Source organism: Theropithecus gelada, chromosome 14 (genome assembly GCF_003255815.1).
Source record: "Theropithecus gelada isolate Dixy chromosome 14, Tgel_1.0, whole genome shotgun sequence".
In the NCBI taxonomy this organism is placed as follows: Eukaryota; Metazoa; Chordata; class Mammalia; order Primates; family Cercopithecidae; genus Theropithecus; species Theropithecus gelada.
In genome coordinates, this window is record NC_037682.1 from 19284402 (window position 1) to 19311985 (window position 27584).

At 54.9% G+C, this 27584-nt stretch overlaps 1 protein-coding gene across 6 annotated transcripts in view; it reads right to left on the reverse strand.

Annotated features, from left to right (window-relative positions):
* DGKZ (diacylglycerol kinase zeta) overlaps nucleotides 1-25092 on the reverse strand; it is a 49718-nt gene extending 24626 nt beyond the window's left edge. For 4 of the 6 annotated variants that reach the window (XM_025356364.1, XM_025356365.1, XM_025356363.1 and 1 more), the window contains exon 1: nucleotides 8893-9307. In XM_025356364.1, coding sequence (XP_025212149.1) covers nucleotides 8893-9053 — 161 coding nt within the window. In that variant the 5' untranslated portion in view covers nucleotides 9054-9307. Of the gene's footprint in view, nucleotides 1-8892; nucleotides 9308-11113; nucleotides 11434-24291 lie in introns of those variants that run through there. The other 2 variants (XM_025356359.1, XM_025356362.1) reach the window with 2 other exon arrangements.
* Between the last annotated feature and the right edge of the window lie 2492 nt (nucleotides 25093-27584).

Consider the following 27584-nt stretch of genomic DNA (forward strand, 5'->3'; position numbering starts at 1 on the left):
GCCTTTTACTGATTCTCCCGTCAGCTGAGCAAAACGCAGAGACCTGGGGCTGGCAGGCAACAGGCCTCTCAGCCTCCTCTCTGCTCTTTCATATTTTTAATGCTGTATTTGACACTTACATAACTCACTCCATCAGACACTAAGTGTTTTACAAATAGTAAGCTATGAATCCTCCTTAGTCGGTATTATCCCCATGCACCATATCCTTATATTACAGATGAGGAAACTGAGAGACAAAGTGGTTAAGTCACTTGCCTGAGGTTGTGCAGCTAACACGTGGCAGTGCTGGGGTTTGAACTCAGTAGTGTTTTCCACGGCACATACCCTCAACCCCTCAGGCTCCACCCTTGATGCTTCTGGCAAACAAAACACCGCAGGTCCCTTTTCCACGTGGCACCATGTGGCATCCAGTGGTCTCCCTACCTGGAATACCACTCCCCTCTCTGCTCAGTGAATTCTCCCTTATGGTTCTCCTCTCAGACCCTGGGTGATCAGCACTAATGTGCAAGTCTGCGTCCCCAGCCAGACTGTGAGCCCCAGGGGCTCACATTGCTTCTAACGGCATCCCCAGAGTGTAGAAGTGCCGGGTGTGGTTTGAAGAGTGAGTGGAGGGAACCGCGCATGGTCCGGACTCAGCCTCATGGATCCCGCTGACAGCACAGGGCTTCAGGCTGGCACAGCACCCCAGCGGCGGGCCAGCTCCCAAGAACTTCCTGCTGCACTGGGTGGACAAATCTGGTCTGGGCTGAGCTCTGGTGTCTCAGAGGCAACACTGAAACCGATCCCTGATGGGAATGCCGATATGTCTCCCTTAGTCTCCCAAAGGGGCCCCTTTGTTACAAACCCCTCGTGGGCCCCCACTCTTCTATGGTGACCGTCCCCTGTCCTTGCCTTCTCCTGTGTCTGCAGAGGGCTCCCATTCTCCATCTGTTAGGAGAAGCATTTCCCCCTCATCCCCTCATTCAATATTAACACCCTGGCCAGGCGCCGTGACTCACGCCTGTAATCCCAGCACTTTGGGAGGCTGAGGCGGGTGGATCACCTGAGGTGGGGAGCTCGAGACCAGCCTGACTAACATGGAGAAACCCTATCTCTACTAAAAATACAAAATTAGCTGGGCGTGGTGGCGCATGCCTGTAATCCCAGCTACTTGGGAGGCTGAGGCTGGAGAATCGCTTGAACCTGGGAGGCGGAGGTTGCAGTGAGCCGAGATCGTGCCATTGCACTCCAGCCTGGGCAACAAGAGCGAAACTCCGTCTCAAAAAAAGAAAAAAAAAAATTAACACTCCCCCCACCCAGCTTTCTGACCATGTTGCTCCCTTCCCCATCAGCCCCCAGGGCCCCAGCCCGCTCCTCCAGGCTTCCACACTACTCATACAGGGGACAAAGGTCTTCACAGTGGGTTTAGCTTCAAAGGCCCAGAGGATCTGCCTCTGACCAGCTACATGACCTCAAGCTAGGCCTTTTAACCTGCCTGAGCCTCAATGTCCTGACCTGATAAATAGGGCTAACGCCCACCCTCATCTCTCTCAAGGGATCGTTGCAGGCTTGAAGGAGAAAGTGTTCCTGGGAAACAATTCCCTAGTTTACCAAAAGTTTAAAGAAAGAAAATAACCCCAGAGGCCTAAAAATTAGGACAACTACTTTGGAGCACAACTTGGGAACATCTGTCTATCTGAAAACACACATGCCCTGTGAGCAGGCACCAGCGAAGAGAAGACAGAGGGATCACTCGCAACAGCGAGAAACTGCAAACCACCAAGTGTCCGTCAACCATCCCGGGCAAATAGGCCGCTGTTACACAACGGAATTGGATGTGGAGGTTAAAATGGATCCATGAGAACTCATGTTTCAGATGGTTAAATCTCCAAATAATATTGAGGGGAAAACCTAAATGCAGAATATGCTTGGTATACCATTTAAACCAGAGTAAAATCATACAAAACAGCACTGTATATTGCTAGCCATGCATACCTATGTAGGACAATTTTAAAAACAGGCACAAGAACATCACACACACCAAAATCAGAATTGTGGTTTCCTCCAGGGAGGACAACATGGGGGCCTCCATCTCTGTCTAAAGCAAATATGGCCTAATGCTAAGCTCCAACCAAGCTAGGCAGTAGGTGTCACCTTATTCTGGAAACTTTTATAATGGCAAGATATTTAATGTGTTAGGAAAAATTTCAAAATAATTTCTTAAAAAGACTCCAGAGGCTGGGCACAGTGGCTCAGGCCTGTAATCTCAGCAACTCAGGAGGCCTAGGTGGGAGGATCACTTAAGGCCAGGAGTTCAAGACCAACCTGGGCAACATAGCAGGACCTCGTCTCTACAAAAGAAAGAAAGAAAGAAAAAATGAGCCCAGTATGGTGGCCCCCACCTATAGTTCCTAGCTACTCGGGAGGCTGAGGTGGAAGGATTGCTTGAGCCTAGGGATTTGAAATTACAATGAGCTATGATTGTGCCACTGCACTCCAGCCTGGGTGACAGAGGGGGATCCTGTGTCCTACAAAAGACCCCTTGAGGGAGACCAGCCCCCTAGAGCTCCCTGGGCCTACCAGGGATGGTTTTGGCAGCCTGTCCCTCACCCCTTCAGTGCACTCAGGGTGGAAGGAAGGTCTCCCCCAAGGGGATGCCTTCCGGAGGTGGGTGGGTGGCGACAGGCTGTGTCAGTGGGGTGTCCGTGTGGGTTGGGGAGCAAGAACCAGCTTGCCCCCTTTCACAACCGCCCCCGCCTCTCTCTGTAAAATGTCAGCAAGCTGGGGAAGGGGGCGGAGAGACAGGCAAGCTGTTAACCCGCGAGATGCTGGGGCGTGGGCGGTGCGGGCCCAGGCTCCCAGACAGCTATTTTGGCATGTGCTGAGATGGGCTCATCCCTGGCAGGGGAGAGGCCTCTACGTGGGAGCTCTGAACTGGTGCTCTGCCAGGAGCAAGGGGAGGAGGTCTCAGTGTAGATGAGGAGGGTGCTGGGGCCCTGCCTCTCCTCTCTCAGACCTCTCACCATGAGGCACTGGGTGCGAGTGAAGCGATCCTCCCTCCCCGAGGCCAGCCACTGACCCCTGGGTGGTATGGGGGCTCCTCTGAGCATGTCCATTGGGCTTTAGACTCCCTACGCCCTTGAAGTAAGGAAAAAGATCAGACTTGTCCTCCACTCCAGACACAGCCAGGAAGCCAGATGACGATAGGCTCACAGCCCCAGTCTCTTTACCAAGGGTCTCTCCCAGTCCAGCCTGCTCCCCCTGACTTGAGGGATCTCGGTGGCCATTCTCCCTTGGGGTCCAGGTCAGATTATCTCATGTGTCTCACACCACTGGCACAGGAAGCAAAGACCTTTCACTAAACCCCATGGAGCGCTCAAGCCTCTTCTTAGGTCTTCCCAGTTTAGGGATGGCAAATAATAGAAGAAAAGAGTACTCCTAAGCAGAGCGGCCCAGCATCATAAGAAGATCCTTGGGCTCGGCTCCAGTGTGAGCTGGGGGATCCTGGCTAGGCTCCTGACCTTTCTGACCCTTGGTTTTCTTATCTGCAAAATGGGAATCAAACCAACTACAAAGATGTTATGAAGATCACACGAAACTGATGAGTTTACAAGCTTCTGGCAGCTGTTAATCACCAAAGACAGAGGAGCTGGAACGCCACTCCTGTCTCTTCAGCCTCTCCCTCCCCTCCCCTGCCACAGAGCCCTTGGTCTCACTCAAACCTACTCTCCCAACCTAACCACGTCTCTGGTGTTTCAGCGAGGAAAGGGGTGAAGAGGAAAGATGGCAGAATGACAGCTCTTCCAGGGCATTTGGTTACTGTTTTGGCCTACCCTCCACATCTGTGACGCAAGGGCCAGCCAAGTCCTGTGCTGAGACCCACGCTGCAGGCCGGATGTGGGCTGACCCCAACACGGAACAGAGGAGAGCCAAGGAGGGCAAGGAATGAGTGCCTGGCACTGCCCAGGGGTGGCCCAGGAACTCGGGGAGCGGGAGAACCTGGTCACAGGTGCGGCAGATCCCACTTCCTGCACACACTGCCCCCTCAGCTGACCTAGAGGGCTGTTCAAGGAGGAGGCAGAGGGGCAGGGAGGAGAGGTGGTCAGGCTGCTCAGGGGTCCTGTGATGAGGCCTTAATGAACATGGCCCTGGAAGCCCAGCGTGGGAGTCCCAGATGACCCAGGCTAGCTGCAAGACCTTGGCTGAGTCAAGGCCACCTGGCTGTGCCTGGGCCTCAGGGAACCGGAGGGGTGGGGCCAGGTGGCTGGAGGCACCCACCCAGCCTGCCCTGGGCCATGCTGACTGGCTCCGCCCAGCAGCTAGAGCAGCAGGTAACTACCAGCCAGTGCCTGTGAGTCCCCATGGGCATGTGGACTGGCGGAAGGAGAAGCTCATCGCCCACCGGCCTCCCACGACGGCAGCTGTCGCCCCCTTGCGTCGCTCCAGTGGCACTGCAGGGCAGTCTCCAGGGGCTGCTTCCACACCTCCCAACTCTCTCCTGCCTTAATGTGGGTGGAAGGGCTCCGAATCCCTGCTTCTCCGAGGGGCCCGCATGGCCTGAGACTCAGGGCTAACCTATGCCCCCACTTCCTCCTCTGCCCAGGGGGCCACTGGCGAATTCTGGAGAGGCCTTCAGAGAGCCAAGGAGGGCAGGCCCGTTTCTCTCACTCTCCCCCAGCCCAGCTGCCTGGAGCCTCAGCTTTCTCACCAGGGGTCACTTAGTCCTTCCTCTGTCCTTGCCTTAAGGGACACCAACTCTCACGCTCCTGTGCCAACGGAGAATCCTGGGCAGCTCCACATCCCAGGATCTGACCTTTCTGGAGTATGGCATGGAGACAAAATGACAAGAATTGCCATTCCCTCCCCTGACAGCATTTGGCACAGGGGGAGACTGTGAGAATTCTACCCTGGGTCCCCAGCTGGGGCCAGCCCTATACTCTGGCACCTGACTTTGTGTGGGGAGCAAACATGGTGAGATGAACGCAGCTCGGCCACTGAGGCCCATTTTTCTTTCCCAAACTGGCTGGAACCCAAGGATTCTAGGTTGTCCCCGCCTCCCACAGCAACCTGGGCTGCTCCCAGCATTAGCCGGGGGGAGACAAACCACTCAGAGGTTTTCTTTCGCTCCCAGACACTCTGGCGCCATAGACAGGGTTCTCACCTCTGTGCAAGAGGCGTCCCTCAACACATCCCTCCCCATTCATTGCAGAACCAACCTAAACAGGGGCTGCTTCTGCTCAGGCACCCGCTGGGCACCCTCTGCAGTCCTGACTTCAGGGCCATGCTTGCTGGGACCGTGTGGCAGTGCCTCTAAATGGGACCCATTGTCTCACACTGGTTCTGCAGGTGTGCCTCCTGCCCGCTGGGAGCTTGTGACTTTGAGCACCGTGAAGGGCAGGGGATGGCGGCACAGAGGCTCAGGCTCCCAGGGCTCTGAGGCCAAGACTCCTTATGTCTACATGTGTGAGGTGCCAGGTAATTTCTGATGCCCCTGGGGTGCAAAACCAGCTAATCCACAAGCCCTGTGACCTGCCAGGATCAGGCTGCTGGGACCAGGCCAGAGGATAGGCGGGTCCTCCTTCCTGGTGGGTCCTGGAGGAGGAGACAAGAGTCCACTTCTCTCCCACTCCTGGCTGCCCGATCCTTAGGGTCAACAGAAGCTTCAGTGGAAAGGTCCTGCCTGCCCTCTGCTCAGGATAGAGGAGAACCAAATACCCTGGGATCAGAGTAGGGCCTGTACCTCCTCTCCTCCTCCTCCTCCTCAGGGAGGAGACTGATGGTTCCGGCAAGAAGTAAGGTGGGATGGAGTTGGGGTGGGAGGAATCCACAAGCTGGGGAGAATCATGGCTCACTGAGCTAAAAAAAAAAAAAAAAAAAAAAAAAGAGAGAGATGGCAAGCTGCCCCCCAGATTCTGAGAGGATGACGCCAGTTGTGTGGGGCAGAGATGGACTTTAAGGAAAAGCCTCTTTCAGCCCCATAGAGGCTGCCATTCAGAGACTGTCCTACCCAGAGGGGCCAGGATGGCAAACATGTGGCCCATGTGCCATCAAGACTCCCTGCCAAGCCCACAGCAGACACTGCTAACTGTTCATGGAACTCTCCCCATGAACCAGGGTCTGCATGCAGAATTCTCCACCCGGCTTCAGCAGCCACTGCCGACCTAGTTGTTACCCTTGATCTTCCCGTCGGGTCCCTCAGCCCCAAGGCTGGATGTGTGTATGTGGGTGGGGTGGGGAAGGGGCGGGATGGGGGACATGCAGAGGGTGGACGTCAGGGGAGAGGCAAGAGCTAGGTTAAGAGCCAGGTTAAGAGCCAGCATGGAGCTGGGATAAGATGAAGGGCTGGTTTCAGATGGGGCTTTGAGGACTTTTACCTGAGGCTGCAACAAACAAACAAAGGTAGCAGGACTAGCTAAGCAGCATTGGAGGGGGCAGAACCCAGGGCAGGTGTACTATTCTACACTTCCACATGTCTGCCCCCAGCCCCCACCCCTTGGCCCCATCAAGTCAAGGGGAAGGAGGCCAGCCTCAGTGAGCTCCCAGGCCTGCCAGGAGAAAGCGTTTTCCCTTGCTGCTGTCTGCCTGACACTACTGGGTTCTCTGAATGTGTACATTTCTGAGGGCCCTACTATCCCCAGCACAGTGCTCCCAAACAAGGGACACTCCTTACATGCTTCCAGAGGTGCTGCTGAATTTTCTTTCCTCACATCAGGCATCCTGTAGGAGCACTTACACTCCCCAGGGTGATGGACTACGGTGCTTGTCAAACTTGGTGGGACATCAGAACCACCTGGGAAGCTTTAAACAATGGCCAGGCCCCACCTCCAGACCTGATGGGTCAGACACACCAAGGGTAAGATCTAGGAATCTGTATTTCTTAAAGCTCCCTTGGCCACTGTGATGTTCCGTTTGGGATCCTGGTATAGAGAAAAGGATGTGGATTTTGGAATCACACCAACTTGACTTCAAATCCTATCTCTACCTCTTCCTTGCTATGTGACTCTGGGCAAATCCCCTCTGACCGTGTTTCTTTCATCTATAAAAACGGACAAACAGGCCAGGTGCGGTGGCTCACACCTGTAATCCTAGCACTTTGGGAGTCCAAGGTGGGAGGACTGCTTGAGGCCAGGAATTCAAGACCAGCCTGGGCAATGCTGTGTGAGATCTCATCTCTACAAAAAATTTTTTTTTAACAAAAGGAAGATACCACCTACCCTGCTTATTTTAAAGAATTACATAAAGGTATCTGTTGGTTCTCTGGTTTCTTGTTCTTCCTCCCGCATGTGCTCATCCCTATACCCACAAACCTGTGCCCTTCAGAAGGGGCACAGCCACAGGTCATAAGAACCCAACACTTGATACCCTGTGGGCAGCAACAGGAAGCCTCTGGTGGCGCCCCTCCCTCCCCCCGCAGAGCCTGTGAACACTGGAGGCTACATCCTGCAGAGCTGGGTGTAAACTGCTCCATCTTGCAGGGCTGTGGGTGACAAAACAGAGCTACTGGAAGTTTCACTCCCTGCCCTGTTTTATATGACATTGAAGCCTGCGTGGTAACACAGGAGCCCACGGAGCTCCATCTGCCAGTGTAAGAATCCAGATCTGTGCTCAGAGAGACTGCAGGTGCAAAGAGCGGGCCCTGGCCCAGGTAAGGCAGGTGGAGGGCACAGGTCAGCATCACGAGTATGCCAGCCCACACGACAGGAGAAAACTGCCCATGTTATTGGTGGGTAAAGTCTACCCGGAGAAGGGGCAGGGCAAAGCTAGGGGCGGGGTGGGGGTGAATGCCACCAAGTCTGGGCAGCTGCAGAAAACTGAGAGGGAGGCCTTGGGCAGACTCCAAGTGGTCAGAGTTCAATCTGAGGTCGTTCTGGGGTCCTTGGCTGACTGGCTGCAAGCTCCTTGGCCACCAGGGAAGGGCAGGGATCGGTCAGGAAGCAGCGCAGGGAGCCAGGTCAGGTACTCCTGGGGCCTCACGTCCCTTACCTTACACCAGCGCTGCGAGGGCAGGAGGTGGCTCACCACCAAGAGCAGTACACTTGCCATGCACTCAGTCTTTCCACACCCTCCCCCTAGTTCCCAGCTAGAGTCCTGGTCAAAGCTCTGTCACAGGCACAAGATGGGGACATTTGGAGTGCTGCGGAAGGGGTCAAGATGAAGCTTGAACAGCCAGCACAGATTCTAGACTCCAGCCCACCTCATCCCTTTCCTAGCATGGGCTGGAAGAAGGTAGAGGGAGACATGCTACCTGCCTAGCAGAGGGATGGGCTGGGGTCTCTCTGCTAAATAAGAGCAAGGTAGGGTAGATGATCAGGCACCCCCAACCCCAAGGAGAGGCTTAACATGTTGAACAATTAAACCAGTGACCAGAGCTTGGGGACAGGCCATGTGTAGTGACGGTATCAACGGGGCTACATTCTGTAGATGCCACACAGTGGTGGTAGGCAACCGGGTCCCATGAAAGTCCAAAGGACGGTGTGATCTCCATCTCAGTGGTGCCAGGAGGCGCAGAGAGGCCCTGTTCTATCCGTGCCAAGAAGGTGTGGGTGACCAGTCCTGGGGGCCCTACCTCCTTGTGCCGCGAAGGCTGGGGTGATTCCATCTGCCTGCTGGAAGGCTGGGAGCCGACCCTGCCACGGTACTACACATGAGGCGCACTAGACTGCCAGCGCCAGGGAATTACCCCCCACCCGGTGGCAGTGCCAAGCCGACCGATCCCGCCCGTGTCCCGGCCCTGGGGGATGACCCCCAGTGGGTGCCCACGCCAAGACGGCTCGTGCCGCCGGTGCCAGCGTCTCCCCGACTCGGTGTCAGTACCGAAGTGGCCCAGACCGCCAGTGGCCGAGTAATGTCCCCCGGTGCGGGCGCGGTAACCTGCCGGTGCCTCGGTGCCTGCCCCGCCGCCGCCCCGCTCACCTGTGCCCGAAGAGCCGCAGCCCCGGGAAGCGCCGCTTGTTGAGTCGCCGCGGCGCCTTGTCCGGCTCGGGACCGGCGTCGCGCTCGGAGCCGCTGGACGAGGCGGAAGCCGACTCGGAGTCGCTGCTCCGGGCCTCGGGGCTGCCGTCCCGCGGCTCCATCCGGCCCTAGCCCCGGCCGGCGGCGGGCCCGCGGGAGACGCCCATGCCGGGCCGGCGGCCGGGGCTCAGCACGCCCGCTCCGCGCCGCCCGCCACCGCCATGGCGCGCGCTCGCTCTGCCCGCCCCGCGCCGCGCGCACCCGCGCCCCACGCCCAGGTGCCCGGGAAGCGGCTGCCGCCGCCGCTCCAGGAAGTGCCGCCAGCCGCGGCCGCAGGACCCCGCATAGCTGGCCGGGCCGCTGCCTGCCCGCCGCCGAGCACGCCCCCTCCGCCGCGCGGTGGCACCGGGCCCGCAGCGCCCTCTGCCGGACGCCCGCTGCGCCGCAGCTCGCTGGGGCGGCCCGAGGGGCGGGGCGGCGAATGGGCGGGGCAGCAGAAAGCCCTGCCCCCAGCCCGGCCCGGCCCGCCTGGATAGGACTGAATCTCCCGGCCTAGCACACTCGGGTTGCGGGCACTCAGATGCTCAGTCTTTACTCCCCCGATCTCCCCGCTACCAAACAACTGCACGCTCACAAGTGTACACCCGCGAGGGCTGCTGTCACCACCTCCCCTCCGCTCTCGCACACCCTGTGCCTACTCATAACCACTCACAATCTCCACCCATACCCCCTTGGCTCCCCCAAATTGCACTCAGGGAAACAAAAGTCACACAGGGCTCCCCATGCACGCAGAGCAAACACATCCCTTAAACAATTATGCCCACTCATTACTCAAACGAACACTTCCCACCCCAGCCTCTCACATTCAGTGACCAGTCACTTAATGACTTGCACACACACCAACAAAGAACTCACAAGTTTCTCCTACAAAGTCATCCTTCCACAGCTATTCACAATGGTTTCCAACCTTCTCACCCATGCCAAACACATCGCATTTTCCTGCTATAGATCTCATATGCTACGGGAACCACCTGCACAGCCCTTACACACTCACAAATACTCACACAGAAGGACAACAGGTACCACACTCCCATTCACAAGCACACAGGCCCACACAGAACACACACCTTTCTCCTACATACAGATGTCCCCAGGACAATGGTTACCGGTTGCCACATCCCTCACACATATGCGTGTGTGTATGCATCCACACTCCCATCCAGAAATATACCTCACATGCACACACAAAGACACTCCCCAATGCAGCCAAGGTCGTCCCCCTCCAGAAATGACAGTAATTGGAACCCAAGCAGTCACCTGTGGGGGCACAGCCATCACACACACCTGGGCTGTTTCTGATGGCCCCCGCAGGGCTGACGAAGGGAGGCCAGGAGCTGGGAAGCATGGTCTTCCACCTCCCCAAACCCTACCACCCTGCTGCCCGCACCAGCTGCCCACTATTTCTGTGTGCACGCCTCTCTGCCAAGCCACATCCTGTGTCACCTTCACTTTCATCTCCCCTCTTGGGTTCTGGCAGCCCGTTTTCCAGCCTTAGTCAGCCACAAATAGCCAATGCTTGGGGCTGTGACCTGCGGGCAAGCCTGTGATTTTGAGGAAGAACCAGCACCCCGAGGCCCAGAACCCTCTCCCAGTTTCCTGCAAGTTGGGAGAAGGTCTGATCAGGGAGGTGGGGCTCCAGCCCTCCAGCCAGCAACTGGTGACAGGGTGGCCAGGAGGAGGACAGATCAATCCCCAAGTGTGCCTGACAACTGGCCTCTGGGGTGCATGGGTCCCTCTGGGGAAGTTTCCCAATGGCTCTTACTCCAAGCTCTGAGAGAAGAGATCAGAGGCAACTGAAGACCCCACTGAGTCTCCACAAGGCCTTGCAGCTGGGTCAGAAATCTCCAGCATCCAGTGCCACACTCCTGGGGGGGCTCCTCTTCCCAGATCCCCCCACTGATAGTTTGCTCAAGTCCTGGACTCTCTAGAGCTCAGTTCCCCCCCAGTCCAAACATCAGAGCTCCCTGCACCCTGCCAACAGCTCCTTTGCCCTGCTCTGTGCCTCTGCAGCGTGCCGGATGACAGATGAGTGACCCTACTTCTGTCGCCCCCCATCTCAGATAAAAGGCTTATAGAGGGACAGAGGTCCCATGCCCACTCCCAGGCTACCCCTTGTACCTACTGTGTCTGGGGTGCCTCTGGTGGGATCTGTGGCACGTCCCAGGAGCGGTAGCGCCACATCTGCCTCAGTGCCCCCAACCGCTCCCCTTCTTCCGTCCCCAGCGCCTCCACTGGGCCCAGAGCTGAGGCCTCATTGCAGCTTCCCCCGGCACTGTGGCCAGCCCCCAGTGCGCTCATCCTGCCCGGCGACTCTCTTCCTCTTTCGGCACTTCCTGACGGGGGTGGGGTCGGGGGGGGCGGCCTGCTAGAGGCCGCTGGCCGCCCAAGCTGAGGACCACAGGCTCAGGGCTCATAGGCGCCTTCCGCTGGCTGGGGCCAGCTGCCACGAAGAGTTGCACAGGAAAGCAAGGGGCAGGTGGGGACAAGCCCAGCCCAGCAGCCAGGAGGCAGCCACGGGCTTGTTTGGGCTGGAATCTGCACCTGGGCTCCTCTCCGGTTTTCTTCTCCATTTAACCTGTCTGATTTTCAACTCTTGGTCCTGCTGAGGTCTCCCACTTTATGACAACCACCAGGTACAATGGCTGGGTGTGCCCAGCCCTCAAAGAGCGCTCTCATCCTAGCACTTCTGTGTGCAGCATACCATCTTACATGGGACTGGGCATACAGGATGGTGGTGTAGAGAAATGAGCAATGAGGATGGAGCCTGGAGACATAGGCATGTGTCCTGTTCTGCCTCTTACCAGCTCTGTGTGGCCTGAATCCGGTCATAAACCTCTCAGAGTCCTCTACATAGCTTTTGGGACAAGGTAGGCTATAAACAAATAAACTAATGAGTACATGTCTCAGGGAGTTTTTCTGAGCCTCAGTTTTTCTCATCTGTAAAGTGGAGTAATAGGCCGGGCATGATGGCTCACACCTGTAATCCCAACACTTTGGGAGGCCGAGGTGGGCATATCACCTGAGCTCAGGAGTTCGAGACCAGTCTGGCCAACATGGTGAAACCCCATCTCTACTAAAAATACAAAAATTAGCCCATGGTGGTGGCAGGCGTGTGTAATCACAGCTACTTGAGAGGCTGAGGCAGGAGAATCGCTTGAACCTAGGAGGTAGAGGTTGTGATGAGCCGAGATCGTGCCATTGCCCTCTAGCCTGGGCGACAAGAGTGAGACACCGTCTCAAGAAAAAAAAAAAAAAAAAAAAGGAGTAATAATTGAGCTCATGGTGTTATCTGAGGAATAAAGAAGAGATAGGAAGGTTTACAAATTAATTCATTCAATAAATACTTACTGAATGCCTTCTGTGCATCAGGCACCATATCAGAAAGCATAGCTCTAAAAACAAGGAAGCAGGGCTCTATCCTCACAGAGCTGAGATTCTAGTGGGGAAAACATTCAGGAAACAAACAATCTGCATACGATATAATGTCAGCTAACAAGATGTGCCATAAAGATTGGGAGGCTGAGGGGGGTGCTTTACTTGAGGTCAGGAGTTTGAGACTAGCCTGGCCAACATGGTGAAACCCCCTGTCTATTAAAAGTACAAAAATTAGCTGGGCATAGTGGTGGGCACCTGTAATCCCAGCTACTCTGGAGGCTGAGACAGGAGAATCATTTGAATTTGGGAGGCGGAGTTTGCAGTGAGCTGAAATCACACCACTGCACTCTAGTCTGGGCAACAGAGTGAGACTCTGTCTCAAAAAAAAAAAAACAAAAAACAGAAGAAAGATGTGCTAATGTGCTAAAAAGAAAAATGAAGCCAAAAGGAACAGAGAAGAGTGATGAGAGTGACTTAGGCAGGGGGATCAGGGGATCAGGGAGGGCATCTCTGGGGAGCTGATATTTGAGAGCAGACCTGAATGAATGGGGAGTGTGAGCTATGTGACTTACCTGGGAGAATAGCATTCTAGGTGGAAGTGGAGTCAGAGCAAAGGCACGGAACAAGGAATGTACTTGTGTCTGGAGAACCGAAAAAAGGTCAGTGTGGCCAGCGAACAGGGAGCCAGGGGGACTGCATTAGGAGCTAGAAAGATCTCCAGAGGCCAAACTGTGCTGGAGTTCGAGGCCATTGTGAGGATTTGGTAAATACACAGTAGGGCATATATTCACTCTTTATTCTTAGGACTGGTTCTAGGAAAGAAACTGTACCTTCCTCAAGCATTCTTTAATCACCCTGCTCTATAACTAGTTCTTTAGTTGTATATGTGTTTGTTACTGTGAATTTCTTGAGGACAGAAACAGCGTCAGTTCAGTTCAATAAACATTTATGCTACAGAACCCTTCAAGATGCCATCCCGACCCTTGTAAACCTCCATCTGGTGGTGTAGTCACCTTTGTGTCCCTCATGACGGGGACATAATATTTTTCAAGAAATATTTGTTTAATAAATGCATGCTATGCAATTACTAATTAATACTCAGTAATCATAAAACAATGGCTAATATTTCCTGAACATTTCTGTGCCAAAAATCTTACTGAATATGTAACGTAGCTCTTTGAATCCTCTTAATGACTCTAGGAGGTAGATCTTGTTATTTTCCTCCTGTTTTTGCTTTTGTTTTGTTTTGTTTTGTTTTGAGACTGAGCCTCACTCTGTCACCCGGGCTGGAGTGTAGTGGTGTGATCTCAGCTTACTACATCCTCTGCCTCCCAGGTTCAAGCGATTCCTGTGCCTCAGCCTCCCGAGTAGCTGGGATTACAGGCATGCACTACCACACCCAGCTAATTTTTGTAATTTTAGTAGAGATGGGGTTTCACCATGTTGACCAGGCTGATTTTGAATTCCTGACCTCAAGTGATCTGCCCGCCTTGGCCTCCCAAAGTGCTGGGATTACAGGCGTCAGCCACCGAACCTGGCCTTATTTTCCTCCTTTTACAGATGGTGAAATCAAGGCACAGAGCTGCTAAGCTTACCTGTCTAAGGTCACCCAGCTGGTAAGTGGTAGAGGTGAGAATCTAGCCCCAGAATCTGTGCTCTTAAATAAAACATCCTATTGCTGCTCTAATGTAGGGGATATGGCCCTGTAATGCCCCCAAGGCTCAGTCCCCACTTTTCCACAGTTTCACCTCCAACCCATTATCTCTGAATTCCTCTAGATGGGTCCTATATGCTGTGGCCTCATTGGAGACTCTGTCCACCACGCCAAGGTCTATTCTGGAAGGAGTCTGTGCAGGGCCCTGCCTTCCTCTTGCAGGCATTTTGCAAGTAGCTCGAGCAGTTAAACAGAGGAAATGGGGCTGGGCTTGTTTTCCATCTGAGGCGTCTGGCAGCCCTGGAGAAGCAGAGAGCAGGAAATGGGGCTCCTGGAGGGGAAGCAGGCAGGCTGGAGGCTTCGAGAAGCAGGGCAGTCCTGACTGCGAGACTAGGGCCACCTTGAGCTAGCACTCCTTGGTGCTGTCAATGTCATCTCTGCTTTCCAGGTTGGGTGGGGAGGACAAGGCTGGAAGGGACAGGTGCACGGGACTAGGGAGGATGCCCTTGGCAGTTCCTAGGACAACATGTGCCAGGCCTGGGAAGCTGGGGACCCCTCAGAACCCACCCAGGTACACACAGGAAGAAGAATCTGGGTAAGAAAATTATTCTGGGCTTTGTTGAGGCCCCAGAGGATGGTGTTCTACTTTCTGTGGCCTGGATGAGCAAGTGGGAGCTGGGGAAAAGAAATGTACCAGGACGCCGAACACTCAACCCACGACCTGGACACCCTCTGCTGTCAAAACCCGCCCAGCCAGCCTCCTTGGCCTGACCTTCGCAGCTCCTTATGCTCTCTGGCTGCTCTTGTTTTCTGCCTCTTTGTGCAGGCTTTCCCTGCAGAGATTTTCTCTCAGCTCATGCCATGCTGGTGCCTGCCTCATAATAGATGCTAAATGAACCTTCCCTCCTCCCCATTTTCGCATTCCCTTCACATGTGGCCCTGACCCCTGCCATTCCCTTTGCCTACGTTGCACTCCTAGTTTATCTTCCCTGGGTATTTGGCCAATCACATTCTCCATCCTTCAGACCCAGCCCAAGCAGCAAAAATGGGAAGGTAGAAAGAGCCCCAGACATGGAGTCCATTGGTTCACACTCCAGCCCTTGCTGTGTGACTATGGGCCAGTCATTACCCTCTCTGGGTTGGACCAGATGATTTCTAAGATCTGCTCTAGATCTGACAGTTTCATTTGAATCTTCTTTCCTGATTTCACAGTTTTTGCTCATTCATTCCTTCATTCATTTGTATGACAAATATTTCATAAATATCTACCAAGTGTCAAACACTTCTCCTGAACAGGCATTCCACCCCACCCGCTGATCCCTTACCTATGATGCACACTTTTGTTCCTAATGATATTCCTGTATCATTTGACTTTTTGTGCACTTAGTTTTGCTTCCTTACAAGATTCTTGAACCCTATCTTGCTCCTAGCTCAGTGCTGGGTATATGAGTCTGTGCTCAGTGACTTCCTATGGAAGTTGCCATGGGTTGAATACAAGTGTTCAGAGGCTGGGCAGAGGGAGGGAGACTGGTTTCTTGTTTGCATCAGTGGCCATGGTGAGACATGGAGGGTTTGGAGACAGAGCCTTGGTCTGTTGCCCTGGCTGGAGTGCAGTGGTGCAATCTCAGCTCACTGCAACCTCCGCCTCTCAGGTTCAAGCGATTCTCCTGCCTCAGCCTTCTAAGTAGCTGGGATTACAAGCATGTTCCACCACACCTGGCTGATTTTTGTATTTTTAGTAGAGACAGGGTTTCGCCATGTTGCCCAGGCTGATCTCGTACTCCTGGCCTCAAGTGCTCAGCCCACCTTGGCCTTCCAACGTGCTGGGATTACAGGCATGAGCCACCATGCCTGTCCTGCAAGGATTTTGAAGTCTAAGTGCCTGCCTCCCCAGCAGCTATGCCTGTGATCCGGGCACCTGCTGAAGCCCTTGGGAACAGCCCAGAGCCTGGGATCACCTGCTGATCACTGGCCCCTGCCGAAGTGCTGGGCCTCTGCCCCCACAGAGGAGACAGATATATCTGAGCCGGGTTGCAGGTGCTGCTGGCTAGTGACAGATGGACATTTGATTAGGTTCCTTCTGGGCAGCTTCATGAAAGTCATGAGCAGGAGGAAACCTGGAGGAGGGGTGGGAGACCCTCTCCGGCTGAGGCAAGAGAGCTACAGACACAGCACTGGCGGCCCAGCAACCAAAGGTGGTCCTTCAAACCACCATCTCTCTTGAAAGCTGTCCTTTGACACCTCCCAAGTTCCTGGATTGGAGGTGGGAGAGGAGCCTGCACAGCTCTCCCCTTACTCTGGGTCAGCTGCATCTGCTCAAAAGAGTTTCCATCTGTACCCAGCCCGGACTATACCAAGCCCCCAGGACACAGTCAGTGCGTCTCCTGCCTTCCAAGCCTCCCACCCCCATCTCTAGGGTCATAAGCCCTGACTGCATAGCTACCTTTCAGCCCCCTTTCTGCCTATCCTATTACTGCACCCAGGGATATGTACACTTTGTACAGAGCCACAAGCAAGATCCTTAAGGATGAAAGTCTAGGCCCTTGCAAGCCTGACAGAGTAAAAAGGGCTTTGGAGAGAAACAGATCTCAGTCCGGTTCCTGGCTCCACCAGTTACTGGCTCTGTGATTTTAACACATTGCTTAACTTCTGCTAACCTTAGCTCCTCATTTGTAAGCTGCGGCCCAGTGGCCCCCAAAGTACTGCAGTCTCTGATTAGCTTTCTTTTCTAGGCACCTGTAGGCCAAGAGCCTTGGTCAGTCACACTGGAGCCCTGCAGAAGCCTAAAGTCCAGTCCCAGTTCCTTCCCCACCCTCTTTGTATGTCACTGAAGGGAAGTTTTCCCCAGTTGGTACTAACCCTTGTCTCTGGCACCCTGGCCCCTGGAGGGGCCTTTCTGAAAACTCTGAAAGGCACCAACTGAAGCAAAAATGAGACTCCACGCTAGGCTTCCCCATGCTCGGCCCACAGGCCACCATCTCAGCGGGCCACCAAATAACTTCTTCAAATGCCGTTGATCAAACTGGCCTTCCCAGGTTCCCTCCAAAATGCCCAAGTGGCTGTGCCCCTTGGTGTGGGGACTGGGGGACATGGACTGCTGGGGGCACGTCCCAAGCTCCTTATGCCAAAATGGGGTCGGATAAGACCCTCTCCTGGGATCCCGATCCCTGCACGTTGGCCTTTGGAACAACGTGGCACTGCCCCCTCTGGCCTTGGACTCACTGATCAGCAAGAACTGCAGGTCCTGGAGGGGAGGGAAGGAGTTCCGGGCTGGGCCTGGGCCCCGCCCTTTTCAAAGGAAAGAAAATTGATGGACCCCAGGCTTCCTCTGGCTGTGGTCCCCTCCCGCTGCTCGGCTCAGCTCTCTGCCCCTGGTTTTGCATTGTTAATTCAGGACAGAATGTGATCTCTGGCAGCTCCTTGCTTTATCCTGTTGCTATTTAAATTACAAATCGGCCCCATCTCCCTGTCACTCTTGGGTTATTTTTAGCTTCTGGTAAATAGCCGCAGGGAGAGTTGGATCAGGTGCCCCTCCCTGGAGGAGTCGTGGACCCGCAGCAGCGTGCCCACAGCAGGGGGCATCCTCCTCTGCCAGTTGGTGCCCAGTCCCTGCCCCCAGCCCCTCTGCGGGGGTGGAGAAGGGGGAGGACCATAGGCCGGGACATGTGCGCATGCTCAGCCTTTGCTTTTAGTCTCTGTTAAACTTTATCACCCCCGGGTCCCACCACCATCTGTGGCTCCGGGCCAGGCTCCGTGTCCACACCTTACAGGGCCTCCAGAACCCACGAAGAGGTCCAGCTGCACAGGACAAAAGCTCTAACTTGTTTTACCCGTGCTCTGAGTCAGGAACTTGACATCCGGTATCTTCTTGAATCTTCCCAGCCACATTCTTGACAAGGTATCATTGCTCCCATTTTCCGTGTGAGGAAACAGGGTCAGAAGTGAAAGCCTCTTACCCAACTAGGAAAGGGCAGGGCTGGAATTTGAACCCAGGTCTCTCTGACCCAGAAGCCTGTATGCACGGGCATTGCATGCCCTCTCTCGGTGGGATGCGTGTGCCATGGAGTGCCCCCTCCCCGTTGCCATGCTCAGGTTCATTCCGATGCCTCAGCTCTGGTTTCCCATGAGTTTGTCCTGTCCCTTCTACTGGATCGAGGCCATATCCAACCTGCTGCTTGTTTTTGGAGGGCCCAGGAGCCGAGAATGCTTTTTTTTTTTTTGAGATGGAGTCTCGCTCTATTGCCCGGGCTGGAGTGCGGTGGCGTGATCTCGGCTCACTGCCACCTCCGCCTACTGGGTTCAAGCAATTCTCCTGCCTCAGGCTCCCAAGTATCTGGGATAACAGGCGCCCACCATCATGCCCGGCTAATTTTTGTATTTTTAGTAGAAGCGGGATTTAAGCCAGGCTGGTCCCGAACTCTTGAGCTAGGTGATCCACCTGCCTTGGCCTCCCAAAGTGCTGAGATTACAGGCGGGAGCCACCACGCCCGGCAATAATGCTTTTTACATTTTTAAATGAGTGGGAAAAAGCAAAAGAATGGTATTGTATTGCTGAAATTCTATGAAATGTGAAGTTCAGTGTCTATGAATAAAGTGTTAGCAGAACCCTGGCCACTTACTCACACGTCGTCTATGACTGCTTTTGCACCACAATGGCAGAGTCAAGTGCTCTGCAAAGCCTGAAGTGTCAATACTCACCCTGCATGGGGGATCATACTTTTGTTAAGGGAAGGGACTGTTTCCCATATTTCCATCTCAGGCAGAGCTTGGCCCACACCCAGGACACCAAGTACAGGCACTGGTTCTTCTTGGAGGCCCTTCTGTGGCCAAAACAGAGCTCAGCACAGGGAAGCCCTCCGCCAGCCACATCCCAGTGAGTCATCTCACATTGGACACCCCCTCCCTTCTTTTTTTTTTTTTTTTTTTTTTTGTTTGTTTCCTGCCCTGGCCCTTTCTCTTTTTCCTTCGGCTTCTTCACAGGCAAAACCAGTGGTTTCCAAACCTGCTCCACTGTCAAAATTACCTGGGAGAGGTTTTTAGCGTGAAGACATCCAGGCCCAACCCTATACACCTGTAGCAAGGCCTCTAGGGAGAGGGCTTAAGTATCTGTTTTAGGCCGGACGCGGTGGCTCAAGCCTGTAATCCCAGCACTTTGGGAGGCCGAGACGGGCGGATCACGAGGTCAAGAGATCGAGACCATCCTGGCTAACACGATGAAACCCCGTCTCTACTAAAAAAAAAAAAATGGCCGGGCGCGGTGGCTCACGCCTGTAATCCCAGCACTTTGGGAGGCCGAGACGGGTGGATCACTAGGTCAGGAGATCGAGACCATCCTGGCTAACATGGTGAAACCCCGTCTCTACTAAAAATACAAAAAACTAGCCGGGCGTGGTGGCGGGCGCCTGTAGTCCCAGCTACTTGGGAGGCTGAGGCAAGAGAATGGCCTGAACCCGGGAGGCGGAGCTTGCAGTGAGCTGAGATCCGGCCACTGCACTCCAGCCTGGGCCACAGAGCAAGACTCCATCTCAAAAAAAAAAAAAAAAAAAAAGAAAGAATCCATTTTAAGGCTGGGCGCAGTGGCTCATGCCTGTAATTCCAGCACTTTAGGAGGCTGAGGCGGATGCATCACCTGAGGTCAGGAGTTTGAGAACAGCCCAGCCAACATGGCAAAACCCCGTCTCTACTAAAAATACAAAAATTGGGCCGGGCGCGGTGGCTCAAGCCTGTAATCCCAGCACTTTGGGAGGCCGAGATGGGCGGATCACGAGGTCAGGAGATCAAGACCATCCTGGCTAACACGGTGAAACCCCGTCTCTACTAAAAATACAAAAAATTAGCCGGGCGAGGTGGCGGGCGCCTGTAGTCCCAGCTACTCGGGAGGCTGAGGCAGGAGAATGGCGTAAACCCAGGAGGCGGAGCTTGCAGTGAGCTGAGATCCGGCCACTGCACTCCAGCCTGGGCGACAGAGCGAGACTCCGCCAAAAAAAAAAATAAAAAAAAAAAAAACAAAAATTAGCCCCGCGTGGTTACAGGAGCCTGTAGTCCCAGCTACTTGGCAGGCTGAGGCAGGAGAATTGTTTGAACCCAGGAGGCGGCAGTTGCAGTGAGCCAAGATCACACCATTGCACTTCAGCCTGGGCAACAGAGCAAGACTCCGTCTCAAAAAAAAAAAAAAAAAAGAACCCATTTTAAAAGAGACCCCAGGTGATCCAGTTTGGAAACCACTGAGCTTAACTCTGGAGTTGCAAATCCTGCATCTCTGAACCGATCCTTTTAGACCAAGCCCTGTACCCCTTGCCCCACTCTGGCTTTACCTAGCTGGAACCTGCTCTCCTGTGGTATCTTGAGCCCAACCCTGATGATTTAGGATGAGAGTTATTTTTCTTTCCCTCCAGATGGAGATGCAAGATGTCAGGCGCTACTGCCCTGCCCCCCGCTTTTTTTAGAGACAGGATCTCATTCTATCTCCCAGCCTCTAGTGCAGTGGCGCAATCGTGGCTCACTGCAGCCTCGAATTCTTGTGCTTAAGCAATCCTCCCACCTCAACATTCTGAGTAGCTAGGACTACAGACTCGTGCAACCATGCCCAGCTAATTTTAACAAAATCTGTAGAGGCCAGGAGCAGTGGGTCACGCTTGTGATCCCAGCACATTGGGAGGCCAAGGTGGGCGACTGCTTCAGCCCAGGAGTTTGAGACCAGCCTGGCAACATGGCGAAACCCCATCTATAAAAAATACCAAAAATTATCCCAGCCATGGTAGTGTGTGCCTGTAGTCCCAACTATTCAGAAGGCTGAGGTGGGAGGATCACCTGAGTCAAGGCTGCAGTGAGCCATGATCATGATTGTGCATTCCAGCCTGGGTGACAAAGTGAGACCCTGTCTCTACAGGGAAAAAAAAAATTTTTTTTTTCTTTCTTTTTTTTTTGAGACAGAGTCTCACTATGTCACTCAGGCTGGTCCCAAATCCCTGGGCTCAAGCGAGCCTCCTGCCTTGGCCTCTGAAAGTGCTGGGATTACAGGCATGAGTCACCGTGCCTGGACCTGTCCTGCCCTTTTATGACTTATTGGAAACCAGGACCCATTTAAACCAAACAAGGGCCTACCCTATTCAAGTTCTTCTCTTGCCTACTTTCCTGCCTTCTTGCCCTTCTCCCCTGCCTTTCCAGGTGTCTGAGTTTCTGCTGGTGCACACCCGCCATCTCTCCATCCATCTAAAGAAGCTGCCAGGGTTGCTGCCAGCCCATGCTGGCACTGGGAGGCGAAGGAAACCTATTTCTGAGAAACCCCCACACCCCTCGAAGTTTCTAGTGTCCTGCCAAAGCCCCCGTCCTCACTTACGTCAGAAGCAGCCAGGCCTTCAGCCCGCTTCCGCTTCCACTCCCCACCTTCAGATTTTTTTGCCCCCGCATTTCTGTCTAAAAGCCTTTTCGCTCTGGGAAGGGCTTTCAAGTGCTTTTCTTAGCAACTCCGCACAGCAGGGTGGGAGGGTTAGCTGCCAGCCAGAGCGGCACGGAACTGTGGCACGTGGAGGATGTAAAAAGGGCCACCATGGGCCTGAGCTCCTGCCAGCCCCCGGTCCCCCAGTCCCCCCACTAGGCAGCCACACGCCACCCAGGACAGCAGCCACAAGAGAGGGCTTAGCCGGAGAGCACGGTTTGTTCCCCTGGGGTCCCCTGGGCCTGGAAGAGCTGCTGGCTCTTTCCCAGCTTGTCTGTCTGTCCTTTACCCAGGGGCTCTCCTTGCCTTGATGCCTTGTCCAGCTCTGAGACCGAGAATGGGTTCCTAGACTAACCCTGGGGAGTGAGCAGATGCCCTATCCCTCTCATCTGTCCAAGGGTGACAGTGGAGTCCACCCTGGTGTCGTTTTCTGCCGCCCTCACACAGGTAACCTGGAGGCAGGGGTTGGGGGGACCTCAGTGGGATTACCTGGCATCCTTGGTGATTAGAGGCCCCAAGTTGTTTGGGCTGTGGCAGGGCCTCCATTCTGGGGCCACCCCGGGGGATCCCAGCCCTTGCCACTGTGTGCGTGTGTGTGTGTGTGTGCACGTGTGCAACATTTTCTATGTCAGCCCTTTAATTATTCAATCATTCTTTGCTCCCTGCCCTCTAAGTCTCTACTCCACTCTGGCCTGCATTTGTGATTTTTTTTTTTTTGAGACAGAGTCTTGCTCTGTTGCTCAGGTTGGAGTGCAGTGGCACAGTCTTGGCTCACTGCAACCTCTGCCTCCTGGGTTCAAGCAATTCTTCTGCCTCAGCCTCCTGAGTAGCTGGGATTACAGGCACGCGCCACCACGCCCGGCTAATTTTTTTATGTGTTTTTAGTAGAGACGGGTTTCTCCATGTTGGTCAGGCTGGTCTCGAACTGCTGACCTCAGGTGATCCACCCTCCTTGGCCTCCCAAAGTGCTGGGATTACAGGTGTGAGCCACTGCGCCCAACCCTTTTTTTTTTTTTTTTTTGATGGAGTCACCCTCTGTCACCAGGCTAGAGTGCAGTGGCACGATCTCGGCTCGCTGCAACCTCTGCCTCCCAGGTTCAAGCGATTCTCCTTCTTTAGGCTCCTGAGTAGCTGGGATTACAGGCGCCTGCCACCACGCCTGGTTAATTTTTACATATTTAGTAGAGAAGGGGTTTCACCATGTTGGCCAGGCTGGTCTTGAACTCATGACCTCAAGTGATCCTCCTGCCTCGGCCTCCCAAAGTGCTGGGATTACAGGTGTGAGCCACTGCGCCTAGCCTCCATTTGTGATTTGTCTCTGACCCACAGCTAAGGCAAACCTCGGGGTCATCCCCTTATGTTAAAAGTAAAGAACTGACACCCAGAGAGAAATATTGTCCAGCTCAAGGACACACAAGTCTCTGGCAGAATCAAGAGTAGAAACCAGGTCTTCTGACTCCCAGGCTGACATTTATCCCAGAAGTCTTCATTCTTTGCTGCATCCCCTGTGAGGCCCTCTGCACTTCCTTCTGCCCCAGGGGGACATTCATATCTACAGCCAGAGGCATGGGATGGATGATGCACTCCCTGGGCGTGGAGTTCTGGAAGAACTTGGTAATGGAGCCCCATGTACCCACGATTTCTAGTACACCCTGAAAGGTGGAGGTAGGGCCCATGGGACCCTAGCCTGCTTCCCGTTTGCTCTGAGCATCTCACTTCTTGGAAAGTCCCCTCCCCTACTGTCCCTTCCTCCCCCAAGTGATGGAGCCCTGATGGCCCCAGAGCCATTAGGAATACTGGGACCTTTCAAGCTCCCAGGGCTGGGCGAGTTTAATGAAACGTCTTCCCAGAAGCCACTGGGAGAACCAGGGCAGCCTCAGACATATCCCAAACGCCCCATGGTTGTAAGCGGACAGGGAGCTTGTCCTCTCCAACCAGGCTCTAAGGACTGCATCTGCCCCAGTGGCCCTGCTAGACTCTTCAGGGGCGATCACTCTGGGCCAAGGGCTTGAGAGGGGCAGCAAGTCCAAGTTGAGGTTGTGGTTTGGGAGAGGAAGAGGAAGGTAAGGTGTGTACTGGGCTGTCCCAGCTCCACCCTCTGTGTACCTTTCCCACCCTTGCTCTGAGGGGCAGTCCTCCCTCATTAACGTCCTACCCCAGGTCATCAAAATGACCTCTGGGGCCCCCTCCGGCTGGCTCCTCCAGGACCCTCTGGGCAGAGGCGGCAGGCCAAGAGATTCTGACACTGGCAGAAGACAGTTGAATTAAGATGTTGGGTGGGGGTGGGGAGGTTCCCTCTGCCCCTAGAGGTTGCCAACCAGGGCCTGCTGGGGCACGGGGGTTCAGGAGGGAATTCTGTTCCCCATCTCTGGGCAGCAGGGTCTCCGCCGTGGTGTCAGGGAGCCTCTCAGTCACTTCCACAAGCCCGTGCCTAGCACAGACTTAGCCCACGGGAAAGCTCAGGGTAGACCTGTTGAATGAAGAGGGGGTTGCTCTTTCCCCCAGAAGGGTCAGGGGGCATCTCCTGGTTCTCCCCAGCAGATAGAGGTTTGTTAAGAACAATGTCTTGGCTATTTCCTCTCCTCAGCGCCTGGTACACAGTTCCCTCAGCCACTGCATAGTGGATGAATAGGGCTTTCACGGTTCAGGCAGAGAAGGAGTCTCAGAAGCTGCCTCCTTCCCACTGTACACGAAAGACAGAGATCCCTCGGCAGTCATCTCTAAACTCCCAGCGCCAGGCAGGCGGCGGGCGCACAATAAACGCTTGTGCAATGACGCCTGCAAGAGGGGTGGTCCCAAGCGCCGCGCTCCCCTCTGCCCGCGTCCTCCTTACCTGTAAGACACCTGCTTTCGTAGGTGCAGCTGTCGGAACCGCTCCTCCACCGGGGGCCCAGCGGCCGTGGCCCGGGGACCCTCGGGCCAGGGCTGCGCGACCTGGGCCTCCTCCCCGCGCCGGCATCGCCGCCGCACCACCTCCTCCTCGGCTGCCCGGCCGCCGCCAGCCCAATCCCCGCGCTGCCCTCCGCCGCCCGGCCCCTCGGCCATCGTGCGGCCGCCTTCCGCCTGCGGCTCCCGCGGCCTTTCGGGGCACCCCGCTCAAGTTCGAGTCTCTGGTCCTCTCGGGCCGGGGGCGCGAGGCGGGGAGGGAGGGGAGCGCCGGGTTCCGTAGGTCCCTAGCGACGCCGACGCTTAGACGACAGGAGCCGCGAGATGCTGGGTGCTGCGCCTGGGAGAGGCCGGCGGGGGTCTTCTTGCGCCCCCGGGGGGCGGGGGTTCCCGGCTGGAGTCGGGATCCTGCGCTCTGCGCACGGCGGGGTCCCCCGGACGGCTGGAGCGGAGCCGAAGCCCGGGCGGAGAGCAAGCTCCTGCAACCGCCGCTGCTGCCGCGCACCCGAGTGTCACCTTAGAGACACTCGCCAGCCGTTGGGGTCCGGGGGGGAGGGCGCCGCCCCGCCCAGCCCGCCCGCTCAGGGCACGGAGGGAGCGAGCCCGGCCCAGCCCACTGCGGGCACGAACCTAGCTCAGGGCGCAAGACCCTGAGTATGGGGGCCTCCTGGGGCCACCTCTGCGCCCGCGTCCCCGTCCCAGTCCAGGCCGCTCGGCAGCTGCCAATCATCACCCCGCTGCCTGTCACTCAGCTGCTGCGATGTGTCCCCTCCACCCCCACGGCTGCCTGGTCCCTCGCTTTCGGCTTCGGCATTCGCCGCTGCAGCTGGCAGGTTTGGAGCGGGGGCGTGCAGAGGCGGTGACAGGAGCCAACATTAACCCCGTCGGCGCCACCGGAATTTAGACCCAGCTGGGTTTAGGGAAGGGGCACAGGAGAGGGAACATATCCAGGGATACCTTGAATTTGGGAATGGACCCGATGGTGGGTAACACTACCTTCAGACCTAGAGCTCTTCTGGACCGTGCCTGGAGAGGGCCCCAGATGGGGGTGGTGTCTCCTCAAGGCAGGGAGGCCTGCTAGGACCTGAATTACTGAGGCTTCAGGGCCAGGGTCTCCCTGATTTAATCAACCTGCGGGTCAGGAGAGGCTGATGAGATAGGGGAGAAGCCAACTCCAAAAGGAAAGACTGGAGTTCTCCCTGGGGTCCATCTTGGACTCCCCGTCTTCTTTCCCTCCAAATCCTATGGTTCCTCCTTGCCTCACCTCCTCTTGTCCTTGCAGTGTTGGTCAGGTGAACCCTCCATCTGGATTACAGTGAGGCCCTGGTGAACTTCTCTGATGGAACACCTCCTCTTCATGGCCCCAGACTCATCTTTCTGGCCATAGCATCTACTCTTCTCCTGTGGTATTTCATAGCTTCCTCATGCCTGTACTTTAGCCTGGCACTCAAGGCCTGCCTTGATCTTCCCCCATCCTGCAGCCCAGTCTTGTTCGTTTTCTCCCACTCATTTATGCTCCTTATTCTGGGAACTTGCATCAGGCCTGTACAGTATCATTTAGGTTGTCCCCTCTGTCTGAAATCTCCTATTGATGTACTTCAAATTCTGAGGCTTTGCTTAAAAGCCTCCTCTTCCAGGAAGTCTCCTTGGATAGCTCCAGCTGAACGACATTCTTTCCTCCCAGACCCCATCGCCCTGTGCATCAGATGTCTAATCTAGTCTGTATCTTTCTTTTCACTGAAGCTGTGACTGTGAGTGTGGGAAGGTGGGAGGGATCAGACTCACAGAGGTAGAGAATGGGCTACAAAGGGAGACAGCTGTGTCATAGCTGCCCTGCCCTTTGCTCAGACTGTCCCCATTGCCTGGAGTATGTCCCCTCCCTGTCCTGCCTATGGAAGACCTGTTAAGTGCCCTTCAAGGCCCATGTCAAGTGCCATCTCCCCCATGAGCCCCTCCCCAATACTCCAGTACAGATACCATCTCCCTCCTTCAGCCCTGTAACGATTTCCTGGGCCTCCCCTTTACCCTTGAACAATAACTAACATCTCATTTGATCCTCGCCACAACCCTGGGCGGCAGATATCATCGCTTCCTCCGTCTTATGGAGGAGGACACGGAGATATCATTCAAGTGATTTATTTGCTCAAGATGGCTCAGGCAGTGAGTGGTGGGGCCAGGATTTAAATTCAGGGCTTCTGGCCCCAGAACTCACGTGCTTTTCCACTTCATCATGCTGCCAGCCACACAGTAGCAGCCTCCCGCAGTTTGCCCTCTTCCCTCTAATCTGGAAGCTTCCCAAAGGGCAGGGAATAGCTTGCTTCAGTTCCACCTCCCATCTCTGTCTCCGTCTAGTACTTCCCTGTTGGATGAGTGGAATTGCATTCAACTTCTTGGTCACAAGGGAGCTTCCTCCCTAGAGCCAAGTTCTAAAGAAGTCTTGCTGCTGGAGTGGGTAGGGTGGGGCACGTCTTCTACCCCCTACAAGGAGGGCAGCTGCCCTGGGGTTTGCCCTTCCGGGAGTCTTGGCTCCTGTTTCCAAGCGGCCTGGGCCAGGGGAACCTCCTACACTGTGCATTATGGTAGTTCTTGCTGGGTTTGACATTCCGTCGCCAGCTGCCTAGCTGCTGGGTTTCCACATTGGTTTTTGTTGAGCTCTTTCCTGCCGCGTTCTCCCCACTCAATCCTTTTTAAAGTGAGGCTTCTTTCCTCTGTCCTCACAGCTCCCCTCCCCATTAGAGACAGCTGCTGACTGCATTATCGTTTAGTTGTGGTCTGTGCTCTTCGCAAGAAGAAGGAGAAAATGAGACTCCTTCCCCAGACCAGCCCGACCACCTTCTGCAGCCTCTCCCAGCTGCAGCTCGCTCCTCTGAACATCTCCGTCTCCAGCCCATTCAATATCTCTGTGCTCAGAAAATAATTGCTAATGTCTTCTGAGAATTTACTGCATAACTGACCAGTGTGCTAAGAGCTTTTTGTACAAGCTTTCATTTACCCCTCCTAACATCTTTAAGAGGGTAAGCACCATTGAACAGAATAAGGATACTGTGGCTTTGAGAGATGAAGTGATTTGCCAAGATCACACTTAGTGTAGCACGGATATCAGAGCCCACAAAGCATCTCATGCTTTGAAGCTGAGTTTCCAGCTTGCCTCCTTCACTCCCTGGAAAGACCCGAGGGGTACCTGTTACTGACATCAGATGTGTGCCCAGTTTGGCCAAATGGCTCCTGAGGTTATCCAAC